Below are 19,679 nucleotides of genomic sequence, written 5' to 3'. Positions count from 1 at the left end.
AGGCATCTTAGTGAAGGCTACTACTTTCCTAAAAATTAAAAAGATTAAGCGAAAGGAAAACCAGAACTTGCTAAAATGGGATCAGAATAGATACTAAAACCCTGAACAAAGAGCAGTAGAAAGAGAACAGGAACTCTGCCCGACTGTCGCCCTGTCTCTGCAGTGTTCACATTCAGCGGCTCCCTGCCCAGGACGGGCCTCTGTTCCAAGTGGACACTGTGCTTCTCTCTGAACAAGCTGTAGCTAAAAGAATTTTAACTATGGATGTACCACTCATTCCTGTGTGTTATCAGAGCTTACCAGGCCATCTCTAGACACACAGGAATCCCTCCCCAGCAGGCAGGGTAAGTCACGATCTCACACAATGGGGATGAGTAGAGGCCGGAGGGAAGGCCCAGGGGAAAACTAGAATAATGTCAGGTACAGACTGACCTCTTCTTGCTGGTGGTGGTTTATTCACTCAGTTGTGTCCGGACTCTTTACAACTCATGGACTGTTGTCTTTCAGGCTCCTCTGTCCATGGAATTTTCCAGGAAAGAATACTGGAGTGGGTTGTCATGGCCTTCCCCAGGGGATCGGGGTCTTTTCAACCGAGGGATGGAACCTGGGTCTCCTGCATTGCAGGCAGATTTTTTAAACAATTTAATTAATTTATTTGTGGCTGTGCAGGGTCTTCGTTGCTGCCTGGGCTTTGTCTAGTGGCAGTGAGTGGGGGCTACTCGAGTCGCGGGGCACTGGCTTCTCCCTGCAGTGGCCTCTCTCGGGGTGCAGCGCAGGCTTGGGGTGCAGCGCAGGCTTGGGGTGCCAGGCCTTCAGTCGTTGCAGTGCATGGCTTTAGCCGTTCTGCAGCACGTGGGATTTTCCTGGATTAGGGATTGAACCTGCGTCTCCTACATTGGCAAGTGAATTCTCTACCAACTGAGCCACCAGGGAAGCCCTTCTTGCTATCTTGATTTCCTATAAAGCAGTCTCCTCAACCTTTAAAGCACTACAGAGTCAGCTTAGGGATATTGTTCAAATGTAGATACCGGTTCAGAAGCGCTGGGATGAATCCAAATGCTACATTCTTAGAAGCTTCTGGTGATGCTGCTGGTCTTCAGACAGCACTGGGAGGAGTGATTTATAGAGCACCCTGACGAACCCTGATTGAGTTGGGTGTCACAAGAGGAAGGGAGAGAATGAGAGAGAGACTCTTTCCTGCAGGTTCCTACAGAGAGTATGCGGGAAGCAACATATGTTCTTTGTCCCCTTATTACAGTACTCTGTCCACTTCCCCAGGATTCAGAGTGATGACAGTTTCCCTTTCGAACTTTTAGGGAGCTGGCATGCTCTACCCATGAGACTGGACACAGAGCAATACCAGGTGTGAGTCACCCAGGGAAGGAAGCGGAACTCAACGATTCTGGGAGCTCTAACCTGTCCTCTGAGCTGGGCACCTGGCTGCCCCCCTGCAGCTTCTCTACTTTGTTTGAACTTAATCCTTCTTCCCTGGAGGAACAATAATTATCTCTGAATCATGCTCAACCTGAACATCAAGCATATGTTGAAAAGCTTGAATGATGGAAGCAGCAATATTGAGAAAGTGATAAAAATCAGACTTCAGGACAGAGGCTAGACTTCAGGACAGAGGCTAGACTTCAGGACAGAGGCTAGTGGTTCAAGTCTGATTTCTTTACCTCCTTGAAAGATGTTTCTGACCTAGAAGCTACCTCCATGCTCCTGTGTGTGAGACAGAAGCAGGGGTGATGGAATGCATCCCCTCCAAACAAGAGGCAAACAGCATTAAGAAAAATGATGGTTTGGCCTCCTGAGGAGAGTCGGAATTAATACTCAATCTCAGTTGGAGTACTTTCATCTTTATTTCCTTTGACAGTAACTGCGTGTTGCGTGAGGCAGTGTGGGTGTCCTCAGGGGTGGCTACCTAACTTTGCATGTTTCCTGACTGACACAACACTCCTGCCAGTGCCTAGGGGCCGGGGTGGTGAGTGTCAGTGGGAGGAGTAACCAAGTTTCACTTCCTTGCTGGTTGGAGACTTGCAGCCACAGCCGGCTTGGGTCTCACCAAGGAGGGGAGACTGTGAGGAACAGCAGAGCCGTCCCTCTCTGCCGCTTACCCAGAGCACCTTGGCAGGGGCTTTGTGGACGTGAGGGGCGTGAATGGGCAGAGCAGACTATCTAGAAGGGAAGATGAGCACCCAGGATCCTTCAGATCTGTGGAGCAGGTCGGATGGAGAAGCGGAGCTGCTCCAGGACTTGGGGTAAGAGGGCAGGTCCCCTTCTCCAGGAGGTTCTTGGGGGAACCTTAACTCATGGCTCTGACCTGAATGCTCAGCTTGATGAGTGATTACCTTAGTACTGTCTCTCTCTGCCTGCCAGTCTTCCATCCTTTTTACTCAAAGGACCGTAGATACTCATCTCTGTGTGGGGCCAGTCCCACTGTGAAAGCATGTATCATCTTTGCAGATCTAAAAATAAGGAGGTGGAGAAAATGGGACAAAAATAAAATATTGGAAATTCTTTGAGATTATGGACAGAATTGGACTGTGGTCACTGATGTTGCTGGGTTTCCTTGTTGTTATTGATCTGGTTTATAAATAAATGTGCTGTTAAACAGTTCTGAGCTCCAAGCTGTGAAATAAACAGAAAGCCTAGACCCTGCCATAAGGGAGAGGGACTTTTTCAAAAGAGAAAGAATGAGGAAGTGTGTGCAGCCGTGTCCCATATGTGTTTCTTTCTCCCGACACTACACTTGTGACCTCTTGTATGCATGCATGTCTGGAAGGACAACTTTGACCCTTTCAAATACTAACAAGTCAGGAAGGGGATAAACTTTCTGCCCCAAACAGGCTGTACATTTAGGTAGGTGAAGTCATCGTAGTCCTGTCTTTAGAAAGGGACCAGACGAGACAGTTCCTCAGGATACTTAATAAAAGAAGCAAGTATTGCACAAGAGAAGGGCAGGGGATTTCCTAGAGAAACTGCTCCTTTCCCCGGATGCACCAGGAATAGACGGCAAGGCTGGTTTTGACACCTGTGATTCCAGAGAGGCAAGCCTTGCACCTGCTGTCCTACTAAACAGCTCTGATCTTCACAAACACCCAAGGACAGAGGACCTTCACTCATCTCCATCTTACAAAGGAAGGAAACAAGTACCAAAGGGACTGAATAAGTTCCAGCAGTCACCAATCAATTACGAGTCAGGTTTCTAATCTGCCAGGTCTGTGTTCTTAATCAGAGAAAAACTGGGGATGAACTCTCTCTCCTTGAAGACCGCAGAGATTGTATCTTTTGGAGTTGTATTACTATAAGAGTTCTCAACAAGTCCTGTCTTTATTAATAGATTTTAAGCTTGAGGTCTCAGAATTGAACTCTACCTTCATAAGGTAAATCAGACATAACAGCCAGATTTTTCAGTAAAGGAAACTCCCCTTATGGGGAGTGGAGTCGGAGCTCCAGGACACTTCTAGCCTCCTGGACCAAATCCCCAAACAGCAGAGGTCAAATGCCCCCTGAGCATCCAAAACAGTCATCACAGAGCTGAGGCATGAAAGCAGGAAGCTGGGCTCTCACTTAGATCTTTATTAACTTATTAAACTATCATTCTTTATGCGATGAGTTATCTAGATTCCCAGCCCACAATTGGTAGGAAGCCCCAAAGGAGAAAAGACAGAGGAAATACTCAGCTCTGCTCCCTTAATTCAACAATCCTTGAACTGAAGCTCTGTGATTGAGTACCCTTGGCACTCACTTCAGTGACAAAGATGAGCTAATGCTGTCTCTTCTCCCCACCTTAGTGCCCATAGCAAGAAATGACTACAGGTAAAACCCACCAGGAAACAGGTGTCTTTCCTCTACATGTGGAGATGGACATCCACTGTAACGCCCAGTTACCCCCAAAAGGTGCTTTTATGTCCAGACCTCTCTATTTCAGGAGGCCTGGAAATGTCTTTAACATGGGAGGATGGTTTCTGTAACAACAGGCCAGCTACAGTTGTCTAGGGAAATTGCTCTACAGTTGTGTTTCTTAACCTTGGCCATGAACTAGTATAACCTAAGGAGTTTCAAAACATTCCCTGCCCATGCCACCCACCAGACAAATGACATCAGTGTCTTGGAAGGTGAGCATTTTCTTTGTAAAGTTTCCAAGTGATTCCAGAGGGAGACTGAAGCTGAGAATCCCTGCACAGAACAGAAATCCGTCAGAATCACTGAGTCAATGTGGCCTTGTTTTTCATTTGTTGAGTATGTACATGAGGAATCTTAAAGCCATGAATAAATAGATACTGATATTTCATTTGTGGGTTTGGGAGCATTTTTTTTACCAGTTTTTTACAGATATATTTAATAGATCATAGAATTCACTCATTTCTAGTGTACAGTTCAATAATTTGTAGTGGCTTTAAAGAGTGCTACAACCATCGCCATAAACCAATTTTATAACATTTTCATCATCCTGATAAGAAGCCAAAAGAGCATTTTTTTTTTAATACTCAGTGTTGGGTAAATATATCACCTGGCTGGTGGATGGCCCTGTTTCCCAGGTATAAATACTCTGACCATGGGCATTTTCAAGCTGCCAAAGGTTTAACAACAAGCTTACAAAGTCCCTGACAATTTAATAATGGACTTGAGCTCTTGTCCCTCTAGGACAATCCTGATACACTTCTCGTTGGTCATAGGATCTGAGAAAACTTGAAAATGACTTCTTGTCTCAGGCGGAATTCTGCATAAAGTGAAACTTCTTTGAACCTATAAGCTACTGGTTAGGTAGAATCTACCCCCAAATAGAATGTGGAGGCTCAATGATGTCTGACTCTTTGCAACTCCATGGACTGTAGCCCACCAGACTCTTCTGTCCTTGGAATTTTCCAGGCAAGAATACTGGAACAGGTTGCCATATATTACTCCAAGCGATCTTCATGACTCAAGGATCAATCTAACCTGTGTCTCTTGCATCACCTACATTTGCAGGCAGATTCTTTACTACTGTGCCACCTCGGAATCCAGCTACTCCTAAACTTCTAATTAATTCAGTTTTTCAAATGTTCCCTAAAAACAAAATGATTTAAAGCAGTTGGTAGATAAAAAGGGGCTGATTTTATTGCCTTCATTTTAAAGTTGTTTTTAAAAGGATTATTTGAATAGTTAGATAGATTCTTAATGTTTGTATTTTTGATATAGACAAATAGATAAGGTGATGGTTAAATGGAAGATATGTTATGCATTTTTGTTCTTCGGTCCCTATTTTCCTCCGGGCTCTGGAATCTGTCAGCTCTGTAAATTAGACCCTGAATTGCAGCAGCTCCATCCCGTGCCTTTCTAGGACACACATGACTTGCACAGAAGATGCGTTTATTCTCTCTAAAGTACCTAAATCAAGCAACTTGGATGCATTTCTGCGTCTCATTTGTCGAGTGTCAGCCTAAAAACATTTTTTTCTTCACCCTAAACGTATTCACGCAGCCAGAAGCAAAGGGGAAATAACACAATCTGCAATGGTCGCTCAGCCTCACTTACACACCGGCTGAATGGGGGTGGGGGAAGGTGGGAAGGGAGGGGCAAGGGCCGTGGAGGATCCGTGTGAAGGAGAAGGTGGGCAGGGAACAGAGGGCAGGCTGTGTGAGGCTTTCAAAATCAAGTGATGGGGAAAGGAAAACAAACAATGACGATTCGAGACACCACCTAAGGAACAAACTAGGCTAGAATGCTAATCAGTGTAGTGTTGTCCAACTCTCTGGGACCCCACGGACTGTAGGCCCGCCAGGCGCCTCTGTCTGTGGAAGTTTCTAGGCAAGAATACCGGAGTGAGTGTTCTCTTCTCCAGGGGATCGTCCCCATTGAAGGGCTTCCCTGGTGGCTCAGACGGTAAAGAATCTGCCTTCAATGCCTGAAACCCAGGATCGATCCCTGGGTCGGGAAGATTCCCTGGAGAAGGGAATGGCAGCCCAATCCAATATTCTTGCCTGGAGAATTCCAAGGACAGAGGAGGAGCCTGGTGTGTTACAGTCCATGGGGTTGAAATGAGTCAGACCAACAAAGCGATTAACAGTTTCACTTTCATTTTAACTATTTAAAATTCCTGCAATTCTTTTATTATAACAAAAGTTCCTACAAAACAGTGTAGGAATGGTGTAGGTTAGTAGTTTGTTTAAAGATGCTCCCTTGCAAACAGTATAACTACAGACACAAAATAAAAATATTTTAGGATATTTTAAAACTAAATATTCATGGGGACTTCCCTGGTGGTCCAGAGATTACAAGAGACATGGGTTTATCCCTGGTTGCAGAACTGAGATCCCACATGCTGTGGGGCCAAAATGTAAAAAGAAAAGAAAAAATTATTCAAATTATCTGGTCATACATATTCCTTCAAGTGAGAAATATAGTAAATATTCCTTTAAAAAATATTCTTTTGTTATATATATACTTTCCCAAGCATCAAATTTGATAAGAAAGTATCTGTGTTTGGCTGTGTTGGTCAAAGTCAAGAAAGTAGATTCTAAGCTCTGGATATTAAAATAAATTCATTAAAAAGCCTCTCACTTCTCACCTCTAAGAGAAGATTAGACCAGATGAAGGGTCAGCAAACATTTTTGTCAAAACCCAGGTTATAAATATTTCAGACTTTGCAGGCTTTATGACTTATGCTTCAGCTACTTACATCTGCCCTTGTGGAGTAAAAACAGCCATAGATAACACAAAAATAAATGACTATGATGGTGTGCAAACACAATGTTATTTAAGGACCTACCCTAAAATTTGAATTTCATATAATTTTTATGAATCACAAAATATTCTTTTTTTTCCTTCTAACTGTTCAAGTATAAAACTCCACTTGGCTCACAATCGAAACAAAAACTTGTACCTTGGCAGGAACTGGCCCTCAGATGATGACTTGCTGACCTAGGGAATGAGTAATAACAACTAAAGCAAGTTCTCACGGCAAGGGCAAGGCAGGCATTTTGCATACACTCACCCTGGTCTTTGAATGATACTGATGCTCCAGCTCTATATCCAAGGAGACTCATCAGCAGAGCAATTAGACTGCCTGACATCCTAGAGAATCTGGGTCCCCAGTCCATGCTTATCCCAGGGAACCAGGTTGTTCTCCTGTTCTGAGTCATGTGCCAGCCCCAGGCCATTCACATCATTTGACCTTCCCAATACCAGCATCAGCACAGTGTGATTATGCTCATTTCATAAATTCAGGAGGTGACTTCAAGTCAGTCAAGTGAACTGTCTCTAGGTCACAGACCTCAATGTTGGTGCCCTGACAGTGCCTAGGAACTTGCTCCAAAGCTGCTACTCCTTCCACGAGATGAAAGAAGGCAAATGTTCTAAGAATGGCAATTAGTCATTGCTGGATGCTCACCATATACCAGGCATTATTTTAAGTCCTTTGCTTGTGTGAATTTTTAAATTAACACATCACTGTGGATAGATACTACCACTTCTGTCATCCTTGTTTGCAAATGGAGAGATGAAGGACAGAGCTTTTATTATCACATGCCCAGGTTTACAGGCTCACAAAACTTTGAATCCGGGAGTTTGGCTCCAGAGCACACATTTTTCTCCACTAATATGCCTTCCTAATTTCTGTCAAACTTCTCTCTTCTTATTATACCTGCACTATTAGTGCTGGTGAGAATTGAGAGAAAAAAAAGTTCTGTGATGACTACCACCAAAATTTTTTTTTTTTTTTACTAAAAGACATTATTCTTTCACATTCTTCATATAATAAATATGCACACAAAGCCAGATCAATACCCTAATTCACCAGAACTTTTAAAAATTGAGGGTAGATTCCTTTCTTCTAGGCTAGACAAATTGAGTAAGCTAAGAAAAACATGGTAGAGTCAAAGCTTTAAAGGAACCTGTTTACTTGATACCAAGTAGAGCAATGAAGCTTGTTCCTCTTCTGGCACAATTCTGTAATCTTGGACTCTGAACATGAGGGTGATTCTCTTGTGGCTGAGCAAGAGTATGTAACTTGCAGTGCACAGTTCGATCTCCGCTTGAAGCAATTGAATTTCCTCTTTGCTTGTTGTGTTTCTGTTCCTCTATGGGTAACGGTGACTTCCTCCCACTTACATGTGGAAGTCTGGCCACACAGGTTCTCCACACTGGGTGGGGTCACTTTGTTTCATTCATTCTCCCTTCTATTCCTTCATAGATCCGTCTGTTGAATGATGACATTAAGCAAGGCAGTTGTGGGAGATGCTAGCAGTAAGTGGCTATCCCCTGGAGGAGTTTACAGTGCAGAGGACAGGGCAAGCCGGTGTGGGTGGAGTTAGAAGGTAGGGTAGAGGGGCTGGGGTCATCACTGCGTCTACACAAGGCTCACGGCAGATGGCCAGAAGCAAGGAGATCCATAGAGTTTCTGTCAGTTGAAGGCAGAGAGAGAGACATTTTCTAAAGAGAAAATGGCATGAATAACACAGTAGAAGGGGGAAAGCATGTGGATATTCAGAACATGAAAACCATCCACATGGACTTGGACCCTCCCAGCCCCTGGGAGGGTCATTACTCAGCCTTCAGCCTGACTCTGGTCTTCACCTCTGAGAGACCCCACCTTCGCTACATTCTTTGAGAACGTTTCCACCTGGCTGTCCTCTTCTGGTTTCTAGTTTCTTACCCCCCATTTTTTTTTTCAAACCTGGGTTAATTTCTTGTTCCCACCAATTCCCTCCCACAACTATCCCATCAGCTAGGATAAATTCCTGGTCTGAGCCCACACACTCCGGCTCCCTGATGTGGGCCCGTATCTGAACCCCACCGCAGCTGGGTAGCTGAGTCTTAGCTGTCGCCTGGTCATCTTCAAGTTCCTTGTAGCCCTGTGCTCCCAACTCCCTGCCCACTAGTGTCTGCTCCCATTCTGCCTTATTTAAAAATCTTTAAAGTTTAAAAAGCATAAAGGCAAGAGTTCAATTTGTTTTGAGAAAAATATAGCTATGTCAGACAAGGTTGCCTTTTGGAGGCACGTGCTGAATTACTTAAGATTAAAGTGCTGTGATATCTGTAATTTACTTTTAAATGTTCACTCAAAAACATAGGAAGAAAATACGGCAAAAAGTTAAAAATGATTTTACCTAAAATATGAATATTATTTAAATATGTGGGTATTATTTATACTATTTTTCTACTTTCTTATATATCTGATATTATTCATCACAGTTTAAAATAATAAATGCATTAATTATTGAAAATTTGGGAACAAAGAAAAGCACCCAAAGTGACCCCCCAAATGACATATTATTCAACTTCTCTCCAGTCTTTTAAAAGCAGTTTTCTGTAAACACACACAGATGGAATTGTGGTCATACCATGTATATAATTTTGCTTTGGCTTTCTGGTACCGTGTATCTTCATCTATTTTTAGTTCTTTCTCAAAGGGGATTCTGGGTCTGGTCTTTCCTCAGCCAGCCTGTTTCTCTATTTTAAAATCTGAATATTTAGACTGGTTCAAATTCCAGAAAGCCTTAAATAGATTAGGAGTTTGGACTTCGGTCAAACTTCATTTGACAGTATGGAAATATTGAACATTTTCAGGAACGTGGAATTGTGTGGCCACCATGCTTTGTTTTGGGATAGATTAACCTGGGAGTTGAGCGTGGTGCATAGCAATGGGTTCAGAGCCAAGAAAGCTAACAAGTGAGGGAGTTTACAGATCTGTGAATAAGAAACTAGAGTGAGGATCTGGGAATAGTAAGGAAGGAACAGGGGTGGATGCCAGTAATTCCTCTGAGCTAAAAACATAAGGGATTCATATCCAAATAAGAATGACTTCTGCTTTTGTATAGTTTTTCAAAATGACATAAAAATTTTTTGACAGTCCTAATGTCATGAATGCCTTCTAATTCATCCATTGTTTGCTCTATCATTATAAAAATCTAAAGGTGCCTGAGTCTCATTTTACTTCTCATAGCATTCTGACTCACCACCAGTCTTGTCTTTGTTTTGGATTAATTCTCCACATAGTCTTAGAACCATTTCCAGATGATGTCAGTCCTAAGGCCCTCAGAGGTTTGGACATCTGCTCCAGGCTGAGCACTGAGTCCTCCTTTTGACAATGAGCAACGTAGGGGCAGGGCTGTAGGTTACACATCTTGGTCTATTCCATCCAAGCCCAGCACTTGACAAAGAGCAGATGTCTAAATATCTGAATTGTCTCAAGTTGGGTCAAAATCAAGACAAGAACTCAAGGTCCCTGACTTCAGTTTTCCACACCAACACTGGTGATGTACTTGTATATATTACCCCTAGACTCACTCAGTCCTCTTAACAAATGGTTTACCTGCTGGGAAAAATTGACCTCAGTTGGAGGCACCATCTAAATAATGAAATAGACAGGAGATAATGAAACAAGGATCTTTCTTTTTTTACATTCCCCCAAAGTTTGGGACCTTTTCCTATAGATGTAGCTTCCTGAAAGTGGCCATCTCTGTCTCCTGTCCCAGCCCACAGTGGTAGGTTGTCAATGGCAACTACAGTCTGAGGACAATTATCCACTCTGAAGCAGCACTGCATGATGTTTAGGTTGTAAGGGAAACCAGACTAAGTGCAGAGTCAAGCTTGCTTCCACTCAGATATGAGCCTTCTTGAGAGAGCCTCTGGTTTGGAATGTCTGCCCAGTCATTCAAGTCCCCCTCGAGCTCTTATCCATGAAATAGTTTTTCTAGCCAGTCTCTGAAATCTGGTTCCAGGTCCCAATCACACATTCCCTGACCCCCAGCCACGGGGAGAACAATGATGCTCTTTCGGTTTTACAGCCGTTTATGCACACTGCAGGCAGCCCTGGGGACTGGACAGAATCTCCGCTGGGATGATATGCACTTTGCCCTCATTCCCCACCCTCCCCATTCCTGGTGGCTCTGCCCTAGGGTCTCACGTGTCTCCGACCTCCCTGGGTCCACTGACCCAAGTCAGGCTCTGTGGGTCTGCATCCTTCTGTCACTTGGGGTTCTCCACTTCTGTGTCTGGATCACTCTGGGTGGGTCTCTGTTAGTCCCTAGGTGTTTCTGGCTGCCTATGTGAGCCTCTGTGTGTGCCTTTCTCGGTCTCCAGGTCTCTGTGTCTCTCTTTCTATAGTTCTTGGCTTATGTGTCTCTGACCCTTTGTTTCCCTCTGTGTCTCTGGATTTCCGGGTCTCTGGCTTTCTTTCTGTGTTTCCACCTCTCAGAACTTCTTGTCTCGCTGCTCAGGCTCCTTCAAGAACAGGTTTGGCCTGGTTTCCGACTCCCACAGAATTATCACACCTGTTCAGTCTGTTTCCTTTTAGCTGGGCCTTGGCTCCACGAGAAAACACTGGAGGCCCCACCTTCAGTGCATTGTGTGGCCAGAGACTACCCTGGCTCTGCCGTGACTCAGGTGTGCTTCCTAAAGCCTGGGGCAGCTGGCCGCCCCATCTAGCTCTGCTACTATCATTTGTAAACATGGGCATTTAGAATGCCAATGGACAATGCCTCGGACCAGCTGGTTCCATCGCAGAATCCTCCTGATGGGAGACTGTGGTGAGTCTTTCTACAACTGCCCCATGTATCACACTATGATACACAGAGCTTTCAAACTTCTTTGCCAAGCCTCTGCTTGGTTCTGTTTATTTGGATGGGATCCTTTGCTATGATCAACAGAAAGATGAGCCCAAATCTGTGAACAGCGGACTTAACATGCTCATGTGGACAATACCACATTGTCACATAAAATATGCCACAGCCTGACTATGGTACCAATTTCACTACTGACATCTTCTGAGCTGATAAGACATTTCCTTTTCCTTAACCCATGATTTCTGATGGCCGAGTGCTTCATTTTTTCAGGAAATCAAAGTATCTAACACTGCTGCTGCTGCTGCTAAGTTGCTTCAGTCGTGTCTGACTCTGTGCGACCCCGTGAAAAAAAATGAATACAAAAGCAATCCCATGGAGGGACTCAAGCACAGAGGATGAAGTAGCCTGAGTTAAGATGGCTTAGGTTGGGATTGCCTAATAGATTCATTTTTTTGTGTTGTTCTATCATCATTGTGTTCAGAAGATTCTGAGGGCAAGCATAAACTTAGCAAGGAAGAAGACAGAGAGCGCAGAGACTTCCCTTGTGGTCCTGTGGCTAAGACTCTGCGCTCCCAATGTAGGAGGCTGGCTCTATTCCTGGTCAGGGAATTAGATCCCACATGCTGCAACTAAGAGTTTGTGTACTTCACTAAAGATTTCAGATGCTGCCACGAAGACTGAAGATCCTGAGGGCCTCAACTAAGACCTGCACCGCCAAATAAATTAAAAAAAAGAAAAAGAAAGAAAGAAAAGGGGAGTGCATCATATGTTATGAATTTGCCATCTTCGGTCTAGAGCGTTCAGAAAGTATGTCAGTGCCATTCAAAAGTGAGAATAATTTTCAGAACTGTTTCTTTTGCATTCTAAAGCTTCTCAAATATAATCTATTTAAGTTTTTGATTAAGAAGGCTTGCCATCTTACTTTTAGTCTAGAAAAGAAAATGCTTGTCATGAACACGAAAAAAAGTGAGCGTAATTTTGAAAATGAATAAAAAGTGAAAATTCTCTAAAGAAGAGTGCTTTTGTTGGCTGTTCAACTCCAGAGCCTATAAGCTGTTTTCACACAGGCAGGACTTTCTGTTATTGTTTTGGGTTAAAATATATGTCCTCGTAAGTCTGAAGGGACAGAATCTTATTTCTATGTCACTTCTCTTTGGCAGGAAGGGGGAAAATAGGTATTTAAATATGTAAATAATCTGTAGACGTCAGTTAGGAAGAAATTTTCTCCCCAAGATGTATATAACCCAAACCGGATGTATGGCTCATGTTTTAATATGTAAGAGTGGTTTCTGTGTCCACTTGTTCCTCCAGTGTTATTTTGCATTGTTCCTCAATAGAGACCCTCTGTTCCAGGTAGGCATTGTGTCTTCTATAGACCCGTGCATGCGTCAACCCCAGTGCCTTTGCTTATGCTACCGCTCCTGTTGGAATGCTCTTTTTTCTTTTACTTAATGAATTCTGTATCTATTCTTCAAGTTCCAACTCATGGTCTTCCTCCTCCATGAAGCTTTCCTTGATCATTTCATCTCCTCAGGAGCTCCCCCTTCTATATCATTTATTGTCCGTCTCACTAAGATACCAGCTATCTGGGGACTTTTTAAAAATTAAATCAGCCACAGGCCCTTCTCTTTTCTTCCTAAGTACTGTGAAGCCACTTAGTATACTCTTTGCTTTCTTTGTCTCCCTCTTTAATGCTACATACAGTACACTCAAACCGTCAAGACTGTTGAAGTGAATTAAAGTTTTTAGGACCAAGAGTCCTTCAACTCTGTGCTTCTCAAACTCTAAACTCATACCAATCATGTAGAGCTCGTGATGAAAACAGATTATAATTCAGGGGGTCCAGGAATGTGAATGTGCCAATGTGAATTCCTAACAAAATCGCAGGGTTCTGAATGACAAGACTTCACGTTGTTTTTCAAACATTGGATACAACCCAAGCACATCCTTAAAGTTAATTTAGTGTATCACAATCAATACTAGTTGAAAAGAAATAGAAAAGAAAATAGTAAACAGCATTTAAAAGGATAGTATTGTTTCCTATAACACTTTTGGGGTTTTTTTGTATGTATGTTTATAATGTAACTGTGTATACACACACACACACAGATGCAAAATACATTTTATGCTGTTGGTTAATTCAAAGAGCTTGAAAGCTTCTCTCTCAAAGGACAGAGCAGAATGAGAAATAATTGTATCAACAAATTAAGTTAAGACAATTAAACTCAAAGGGATAAGAAACCATGAAGACTCCAGTATGGTGGGGCAGTTTCCCAGAAGGCTCTAGCACAAAGGTCACTGGAATGAGAGAAGAGGCAGAACTGAGGATGGGGTTTCTGGATGGAGCTCGTCTGTTTTGTCTGTGGTTGAGCTTATTTCCTGTATCTCACTGAGAGGCAGCTATGAAAAGTCTTTAGTGGGTGGATGTTTCCTAATTTGTTAATGTATCATGGAAGGGATAACACCACAGTTTCCTTCAAGGCCAGGTGTGGGTTAGATAAGCTAGTAAGCCCAGTACAAATATTCTTTGGAAGTTTGGTAAGCTTTTGTTGACTGTATTACCCTTGAGCCATTTATGATAACATGTGGACCTTGGGAGAAAAGAAAATAAAACATTGCTTCAAATGTGTTGTTGTAAAGAGTAGTTTCTGGCTCTTTTTCACTTCTTCAGGGACAATGAGACAAAACTTTTTTTTTTTTTAAGTTTCTGGAAAATGAACCTTATCCCAAACAGCAGAGGAGTTGTATTCCCAGCAACCAACACAATGTCTAGAATATTCATAACTGTTGTTCAGTCGCTCATTTGTGTCTGACTCTTTGCAACCCTATGGACTGTAGTCCTCCAGGCTCCTCTGTCCATGGGATTTCCTAGGCAAGAATACTGGAGTAGGGTACCATTTTCTTCTCCAGGGGATCTTATGGACCCAGGGATCTAAACCTGCACCTCCTGCATTGGCAGATGGATTCTTTACCACTAAGCCACCAAGGAAAACCCATGTATGTTGTATCAGTTGCAAAGATTGTATCTTGCTCTCTTCTGCAAAAGTTAAAGAATCATATAGGAGGTTTATTAAAGAAGTCAATGTTCCAGCATGAAAATAAGAGAGTTTTCCTACCAGGTGTTATTATTAGTCACTTTGACAGATGAGAAAGATGGAGGTTGCTACTTGCATGGAGTCACAGCCAATGCGTCAGAGGTCACTGGGGCAGATGGACTCATCGCTGAGGAAATAGGTGAGATAAAGGCGTGCTCTTGCCTCACAAAATTTTCGCGGCTACCGCATGGGTGTTTGTGAGCCAGGTTGACTGTGTATTAGCATTCTTTTTCACTTGGCAGTTCCCAGCAGTAAAAAAGGTTTTTTATTGCACTAAATTCTAAAAACATCATCTAATGCAGCTGGCGGAGATGTGGGAGAGCCACAGAGGAACAGGACTTGTTTAGGGGTTTTAATCAGCAGCAGGTCCAGAGTGAATCAGCAGTGTGATGCAACTGTTGAAAAACGACTGCAATCTTGGGTTGCCTTGCAACGTACCCGACAGCTGGAAAAAGGAGAGCCTCTGGGCTTTTGGGTTACATATCAAATCTTACCTTGAAGATAGATTTTAAATATTTGGAAAGTATTCAGAGGAGACAAGCTCTCTGGGTGATCAAGGGACTAAAAGTCTATCATAAAAGGAGAAGTTGAAGATGATGTAAACAAAAGCGAGAACATTTTAAACACTTTTAACTATCTGTGTAAGTGACATCTATTTAACTCCAAGAAGTAACTTTGAGACCATCTGTTGAAAGCTGTACATCAGGGAACAGTAGACTGATGTAGGCAAGGGTTTTCTGGCTGTAAATCATAGAAGTGTGTACAGGTTTGCCTGTATAAGCAGTGAGTTCCCCGTTACTAGCAATATGTAAACGAAGATTAGATAAGAATCTTACTAGGGTTGAGACTTTGCCCACACATTGTACAAAAATTAGAAATATAAACCAAGCTGTTGGTGATTAGAGATTAAATATAGCTTTTATTTACTAAGTCAAACATTTCAATTGTTTACTCTAAAAAAAAAGCTGATGTGACTTTTGTAATCACCAGAAGTGAGTTTACTGTGAAGTCAATGAAGTTTCATCTTCAGGGCCTCTGTCTTGCACAGACCCTACTGAGGTAGTTAAAATAAATGCATCAGTTGGAAAAATATTTAAGATTAGTCCCTGAGCATTAAAATTTTAAATACCTTTACAGCTCATTTATGAAAAGAATTTGATAGAGGTTCTCAAATTTTCCAACAATCCTAAAAACTTCATTATCAACATCACATTATGAAGTTGAAAATAACTTTTCTCTGCTATCTATAATTTAAAAAATTATAGGTGAAAGACTGAATTTTTCTGTTCTCTCTATAGAAAATTACAGTAAAACATTGTTTTACATGAAAAAATAAAGATGATATGGCCAAAAGTGTAGAGAAAAAAGTATGGAGGTGTATTAAACAGGTATTTAATGAATATAAGTTGTTTTCTCAGTTTGTCACCTTTTTATTTTTTTAATTTGTGATACAATTGACATATAACATTATATTTGTTTCCGGGATATAACATAATGATTCAATATTTGTGTATATTGCAAAATGAACACCACAATAAGTGCAGTTAACATCCGTCACCACATGGGTAACAAAACATTTTTTCTTATGATGAGAACTTTCAAGAGGAAATTTGTACCTTTTGATATTCTTTATCCATTTTACTACCCCCTCAACATGCATCTCCAGCATTCACCAATCTGTTCTCTATATCTGCGAACTTGGTGTTTTGTTTCTTTTTTGTTGTTTTATTTTTTCTTATTTTTCATAGCTAAATGTTGGTGTATTTCATTCTTTATTAATTGAAATATAGGTGGCACAGTGCTAAAGAATCCGCCTGCCAATGCTCAATCCCTGGGTTAGGAAGATCCCCTGGAGTAGGAAATGGCACCCTTTATTCTCCATTATTGTTGCCTGGAAGATTCCATGGACAGAGGAGCTTGGTGGGCTATGGTCCATGGGGTCGCAAAGAGTTGGACGTGACTGAGCGACTGAACACACACACATATAGCTGACATACACCATTATGTTAGTTTCAGAAGTACTACATAGTGACTTGATATTTGTATACGTTATGGAAGGATCACCACAATAAGTCTAGCAACCATCTGTCCCCTACAAAGTTCTTACAATATTATCACCGATATTCCTTATGCTGTATATTACATCCCTGTGGCTTATTTATTTTATAACCAGACGTGATCACCTACACCTGATTCACACACAATCCTTTCCTTTCTGGAAACTGTACATTTGTTTTCTGGATCTATGAATCTGTTTTGTTCTGTTTGGTTGGTTGTTTTGTATTTTAGATTTCCCATATAAGTGATATCATACAGTATTTGTCTTTTTTCTGTCTGACATTTTGTTTAGCACAAGGCCCTTAAGGTCCACTCATGTTGAAAATGGCCAGATTTAACTCTTTATGGCTTAATAACATTTCCCTTATCCATTCATCCATCAGTGGACATTTAGGTTATTTCTGCATCTTGTCTACTGTAAATAATGCAGCAATTAACATGGTTTTTCTTAAAACATATATGTTTTCTAATTAGTGCTTTAATTTTCTTCAGATAAATACCCAAAAGTAGAATTGCCGGGTCATATAGCAGTCCTATTTTTAATTTTTTGACAAACCTCCAATCTGTTTTATATAGTGGTTGCATCAATTTACATTCCCACCAACCTTTTTTTCCACATCCTCACCAGCGCTGGTTAGTTCTTGTCTTTTTGATGACAGCCATGCTAACAGGTGTGAGGTGATATCTCATTGTGGTTTTGATTTGCATTTCCCTGATGATTAGTGATGTATCTGTTGGCCATCTGTCTTTGGAAAATGTGTATTCAGATCTTCAGTCCATTTTAATATTGGATTGCTTTGGGTTGTTTTTTTTTTTTGTTTTTTGTGTTTTTTTTGCTATTGAGTTCTTTATCTAGTCTGAATATTAACCCCTTATTGGATATATGATTTGCAAATATTTTCTCCCATTCAGCAGGTTGCCTTTTCATTTTGTTGATGTCAGCTTTTAAAATTTGCAATTTATTATGATCTCTTACTCTAAATAATTTTTCTCTTTTGATAAATTAACATTAATTTTTCTTAAAGAGACTTCCAAATTTTACAAGTTTCAAGTCCCTTAAAATTTGAATCTTCCCTCTAAAGTCAGAATAACCAAATAAAAACACTTTAAACACAGCCCCAGTTACAGGAATTTTGACCCAAGCAATTAGTACTCTATGTAATGAGCTGTTGTGTATGCATTTTAAGCCATAAAAAGCTCTGTAGACATCAGCCAAGGAACAGTCAGCGTCTAGAGCCAAGCATAGGATAGCATCAATATCCTCCCAGCTTCATCTCACCATGCCTGGCTGCTGCCCTTGGGCACTCACCTGGATACTGCCCACCCCACTATGCAGGGCTCTGACCTGATACATACCTGGTGTCTGCCTGCTTCCTAGCCTTTGCTCCTGTTATTCCCTTTGCACAGATAGCTCCCTGAACAATTGTCGCTCCAAATTCCATCAGACTTAAAATAGAGAAAAAGTCTCCTCTCCCTCTCTCCATCCAAGTACTGGATCACTTCCAGAATTCAACTAACAGTAGTTGAATAGGTAAATAAAATAAAATAATTAAATACAATAAGCATTACCAGGGCCCTGGAGGTTGGATTAAGGTAGAAATACTGTCTTCTCTTTCAAATTTTAGTTACTCAATTAATATATGTATGTATTTTTTTTTATTAGAACAAGCTGAATTAGGAAAACTTAATGAAACTAAGGACTCTTAACACTACTCTCAATCACGGTTCTTTCCATTAAGGACCGTTATTGTGAGTTTGGAGTATATTTTATCAGCTTCCTATTTTGTGCTTTTATGTGCTTTTATATGTGTATGTATTGTATTATTTGGAGGAGATGAGAGAGATTTTTCCTTAAGCGGTTTCATACTGTACCTGATAGTACGTTTTGGGATCTGTCGGCTCTGACATGTGTGGACCTAAGCATTCAGTGTTTTCCCACAGGGGTGCAACTGGCATTCTGAGCGGGACAGTTCTCAGTTGCTCAGAACTACATCCGTCTTCACAGGGTGGCAAGCATTTTGGCATTCCCTCAAGGAGTGCTGGTTGCACCCGACCTTCTGCTCCCAACATTTGGTGACCAACACGCTCTCACCTTTTCAAATTCTGATTAAATTTTTTTTTCATAGCTTTAAAAAAAAATAACTGGAGGATAATTGCTTTACAACGTTGTGCTAGTTTCTGCTGTACAACAATGTGAAACAGCTATAAGGACGCATATATCCCCTCTCTTGAGCCTCCCACCGCAATCCCACCCATCTGGGCTGTCACAGCGCCAGGCTGAGCGTTCTGAGCTATTCAGCCGCTTCCCGCCAGCTGTCCATTTTACACATGATAGTGTATACATGTCAGGGCCACTCTCTCAGTTCACCCCACCCTCCCCTTCCCCACTGTGCCCACCAGTCCATTCTGTATGTCCGCATCCCTATTCCTGCCCTACAAATAGGTTCATCCGTACCATTTTTCTAGATTTCATATATAACACATGTGTTAATATTAGATACCTGTTTTTCTCTTTCTGACTTACTTCATTCCATGAGACAGACTCTAGATTCATCCACATCACTACAAATGACCCAGTTTCGCTCCTTATCTGATTAACTTTTAACAAAATCTCATCCTCTGAGCACTCAACTTTATCATCTCACTGTTGGTGGAAAATTAGGATGGCTCCTAATTTTTATTCTCGCAAATGCTCTACGGTAAACATCTTGATTCACACGTCCTTCTGTGTACTTGTGAGTGTTTCACTAATCAGACATCAGAAGTAGAGTCACTGGTCGTGTGGGCATGTCCAGTTACACTAGATATTTAAGTTCCCCTCCAACTTAAACACCTGCCAACAGTAGATGATAATATCTGTTGCCCCTAAATTCTCCAATACTTGATACTAACCGGTCTGGTGGATTAAAAAAAAATACTACATTATTGTTTTAGTTTGCATTTCTCTGATTAATAGTGAGACTATTTATTTGAAATACAT

General features: G+C 41.6%; 1 protein-coding gene across 1 annotated transcript in view; it reads left to right on the top strand.

The window, feature by feature from the left end:
- Positions 1-2,157: 2,157 nt before the first annotated feature.
- The window catches only part of DAPP1 (dual adaptor of phosphotyrosine and 3-phosphoinositides 1), a 53,846-nt gene continuing 36,324 nt past the window's right edge, over positions 2,158-19,679 (top strand). Inside the window, exon 1 of the mRNA XM_052642247.1 lies at positions 2,158-2,258. Within this exon, the coding sequence (XP_052498207.1) occupies positions 2,158-2,258 (101 nt within the window). The remainder of the gene's footprint in view (positions 2,259-19,679) is intronic.

The sequence above is a fragment of the Budorcas taxicolor genome, chromosome 6 (genome assembly GCF_023091745.1).
Source record: "Budorcas taxicolor isolate Tak-1 chromosome 6, Takin1.1, whole genome shotgun sequence".
Lineage (NCBI taxonomy): Eukaryota > Metazoa > Chordata > Mammalia > Artiodactyla > Bovidae > Budorcas > Budorcas taxicolor.
Note: the sequence above shows the minus strand (reverse complement) of the source record. Positions and strands in the feature narration are given on the sequence as shown.